General features: G+C 47.7%; 1 protein-coding gene across 1 annotated transcript; it reads right to left on the reverse strand.

The window, feature by feature from the left end:
• Positions 1 to 250: 250 nt before the first annotated feature.
• On the reverse strand, positions 251 to 3,081 carry LOC147608512 (uncharacterized). The gene is made up of 5 exons (XM_086788853.1): positions 1,746 to 3,081; positions 1,214 to 1,401; positions 871 to 994; positions 672 to 733; positions 251 to 580 (listed from the first exon to the last, which is right to left on the reverse strand). Exons 1-5 carry the CDS (start codon positions 2,819 to 2,821, stop codon positions 552 to 554), a joined length of 1,479 nt encoding a protein of 492 aa, XP_086644979.1. The 5' UTR covers positions 2,822 to 3,081; the 3' UTR covers positions 251 to 551.
• Positions 3,082 to 3,509: the final 428 nt, after the last annotated feature.

Here is a 3,509-nt window from a genome sequence, read left to right on the forward strand (position 1 = left end):
AAAAGGGGTAACCCTTCAACTGTGGTTTTTCATGAGCAGATTGCTTCACAGCAGCAGACTATGTACAGAACCTCTCTTACCAATCAACAGATTGACACGAGATTGAATCCAAACCATTTGATCTCTCTCTCTCTCTCTCTCTCTCTCTCTCTCTCAAAATTGTGATTCTCTAGCTGGGGCAGTTTAGCATCAATCCGTGTTCTCAAAAAGAATTTCATAACCATCCAGAAGGAAGGAGCCTCACTCCCACTTAAAAGAAGAGCACTACACTGGGTGCTTTTTCCACAAAGTTCATCAAATGATACAAAAGTAAAATATCATAAGAGTTTCGATAAACTTGTAAAGAAAGGAGCCATCTATATCAAGGACACATAGATGCCCTATAAAATAATAAGTGGTCTTATTTGAGAGAGACACCTTAAAAGGACTTGCTGCTGAAACCCAAATACACGGATCGACTTCTTTTTCTGCTGCTGCTTATTTGGAGATCGCCTAGTGTACTTTCTAACCATCCAAAAACTAAGAGCAGCCGAAAACTCCCGTCTCATGTGTCACTTGATTTTCTCAGATCCTCTTGGAGCTGCATACACACATCAGTCAGTTAGAACTTTTCATACTGCTAGATTGGGCTTACACTGTAACGAAACACAGTATATGAAGCCAGGACTTACCAAGACCAGTAGCTTCAGGTCCACGCGCAATCCGGAGTCTCCTCACCGTGTTGACAAACATGCTGCAGAACAAAAAAAGACCCATCAAAACATGGAGCTATGGCATATTAATCCATAGCAGTATGCACCCTCTTCAGTTGCCTAGTAAGGTAGGAGAAGCTAAGCTTATAGAAAGCCGGTTCACTGTGTGTATCCCTACCTCCAAGGCACATCTCCAACCAACATCCAGTCACCATCTTTATCCTCGTAAGTTAGGGCGAAATCAGACCCATTCATGAAATGCTTGACATCGCTGTGAGATGCTGCTTGAGATGCTCCTTGTGCTGTACAAAACCAGACGGCCGTGAGACTCCAACCACATGAACTCTAGTCAGACAAGTGTGTCGGATTTGAGCATGTCATCATCCTTGAACTAACTTAGATGAACAGTTACAAGACCCACTTTATAGAAGATACTTCATATCTAGTACACCAAAAAGTAGACTATTTGATAGCCATAAAGATCATGTAAGCATGTAATGCCATAGGTAGTGGAATGTTACCATTGTTAGATGGCTGGAACATTTCCTCCAATGCTAAAAGAAGACCTTCGTATGAACTGTGGGCATTCAGGTCCACTTTGCGACCAACAGTAACACCATCCATATTCACTTTGACGAACATCTCTGTAGGCTTGGCAAGTGTATTCTTCCTGTATGAACGGATTGGAGGCCAACCCACTACCTGGCCCCTGGAGAGCAAAAGGAAACAAGTTTGAAAGAAAGGAAATGAGGAAAAACCTTCAGCCATAAGAAGAGCCAAAGAGGCTAGGTTACCCTCTGCATTACATTCATTCCATGTGTTTGCCTTCAGAATTGACTATCAAAACATACATTCTCAACGATTAACAGTGTCCCTCAATTTCCAAGATAAGATGACAGGGACGCTTGACATGCATAACACCTTCTCGGATCAACATGACAACAGTCTGACCACTTCCAGCATTTCACAGATTCTGGAATAAAGACCTCCGTCCTTTTTGGCGAAGGAAATGAATCCACTTACTTTGCTTGCTAAGGCAGTAAATCCACTTACTTGGGAGGTGGGGGCTCATTTGTGGCAGACTCTTGTCCAATTTCTGAAGACTCATGGGTCTTGTAGGCAGCTGCCGCACAATCTGCAGCAGATTTCTCAACTCGAGGGACTGTCATGACTGGAGCAGACTTGTTGGGGCCAAATGCATGACCTGCAGATTGTTCCAGCCCAACATGCCAAGGAGTAGGAACAGTGGGCTTGGAGGGGGCCCAATTAGGCAGAAATGCATTTTGCTGATGCTTGGGAAGAACTTTCACATCTGGCTCTCCATTCTTGACTGATGCAGCCCTGGTTTCTGTGGCCATGTTGAACCTGGCAGCATCAGACATGGCCTCTGTGTATCCTCTTTTCACGCCATTCTTGGAAGCAGGAGGATGCCCACCAACACGGGAGAAAGCATTCACAACCCGAGGGGTGCCTACACCGTAGTCTTGCACAGGCAAGCAGATCTGAGGAGCCTGGAACTCTCTAACAGAAGACGCCCTTGTTGGGTTGAGGTTTTCTGCTGTAATGGGTCGAATGGGTGCATTTGGCCATGCGTTTTGCGGAGATTTTTGGTCTTGGGTGCCCTCTAAGAATGCATACCTAGTGGTGTTGGTGGCAGCAGCAGCAGAAGCATCCACCACTGTTTTGGGCACCCCCTCTTGTTGTGGCAGTGTGAAACCTAGGGTTTTCTCAGCCTCTTCTGCAAGCTCAGATTTCTTCGAAGGGCCCAACCCGAGCCCTAACCCTAGACGCAGGTCTGTTTCTTCCAGGTTGAGCTCTTGTGCGCTACCTGCATCAGGCTGAATCTTTGCAGAGGACGCTGAGGAGACCTCTGCAAGGCCTATATAATCATGCTCCTTCAAAACAGAGCCGCTCTCGCCAGAATTCTCAGAAGAGGCCTTCCCTTCGGCGGCGCCTTCGCTGGGCGAGACCACTGCAGAAGAAGCACTGCCACTGGGTTCGGTGAGAGAAACAGAACCCTTCCAGGCAACTTGTCCTCCTCCATCGCCAGAAAAGGATAATGTTTTATGCTGTCCCAAGCTCAGAAGGCTGTTTCCGTGCTCTATGTTTTCCTGCCAGGAGTTCTGCATTGCTGCTGAAGAATTGGGTGCATAAGCAAGAGAGCGGGGTAAGCGAGTGGGCGGAAGGGGTTGGAAAAAATTGGAGCACTGTGAAGGGTCGGGAGGGGTGGGGGTAACTGCGAGCTTCAAGCTTCCTGGCTATGGCGGACACAAGCGTTGAAGATGGGGCAAAAAGAAGACGGCAATAATGCAGAAGTTGAAGGCGGGCAAAAGCTCCTCGCAGACATTGGGCCCGGTGGCCCCACCCGCAGGGGACAGCCGGACATAATGCGTCCCTGCATGTGCCTACGAAAATATATACATAATACACTGTATGCGTATAGCGTATACGTATATCTACCGTATGTCTACACTAGGCCCCCCCGCCTGCTGCCCGTGTGGCCGACCGGAATCCGGACTCGGTGTGGGTGCTCTTTGGGCTCCACACGCTGACCTGATTAACAGTTCCCATTGCCTTGTAGGACCTGATTAAAAGTTCCCCATATTAAGGCCCATTCAAGTATGCCAATCAACAACATGAACACCCCCCTCCAAATGCATCACTTTCCCCCCCACCATTCTCTCTAACCCCCCTGCTTTCTGCTTCACCCACGTCCTCTCTCTCCCACTGTTTTTGGAGCACCAAACACGCACGAATGCAAGCCACCTACTTCCGTGACACCCATACCAAAAGGTAGCTACAACACATGTGCCCTCA

Source organism: Cibotium barometz, chromosome 53 (assembly GCF_041138505.1).
Source record: "Cibotium barometz isolate CiBa-2024 chromosome 53, ASM4113850v1, whole genome shotgun sequence".
NCBI classification, from domain to species: domain Eukaryota; kingdom Viridiplantae; phylum Streptophyta; class Polypodiopsida; order Cyatheales; family Cibotiaceae; genus Cibotium; species Cibotium barometz.

What these genes read in the sequence shown, in the direction of transcription:
- LOC147608512 (XM_086788853.1), bottom strand. Translation starts at nt 2,821, where the DNA reads ATGCAGAACTCCTGGCAGGAAAACATAGAGCACGGAAACAGCCTTCTG. An exon ending in AATGAGCCCCCACCTCCCAA is followed by an intron (nt 1,402 to 1,745) that starts GTAAGTGGATTT and finishes TTTGCTCTCCAG; the next exon opens with GGGCCAGGTAGTGGGTTGGC. An exon ending in ACCTGAAGCTACTGGTCTTG is followed by an intron (nt 581 to 671) that starts GTAAGTCCTGGC and finishes GTGTGTATGCAG; the next exon opens with CTCCAAGAGGATCTGAGAAA.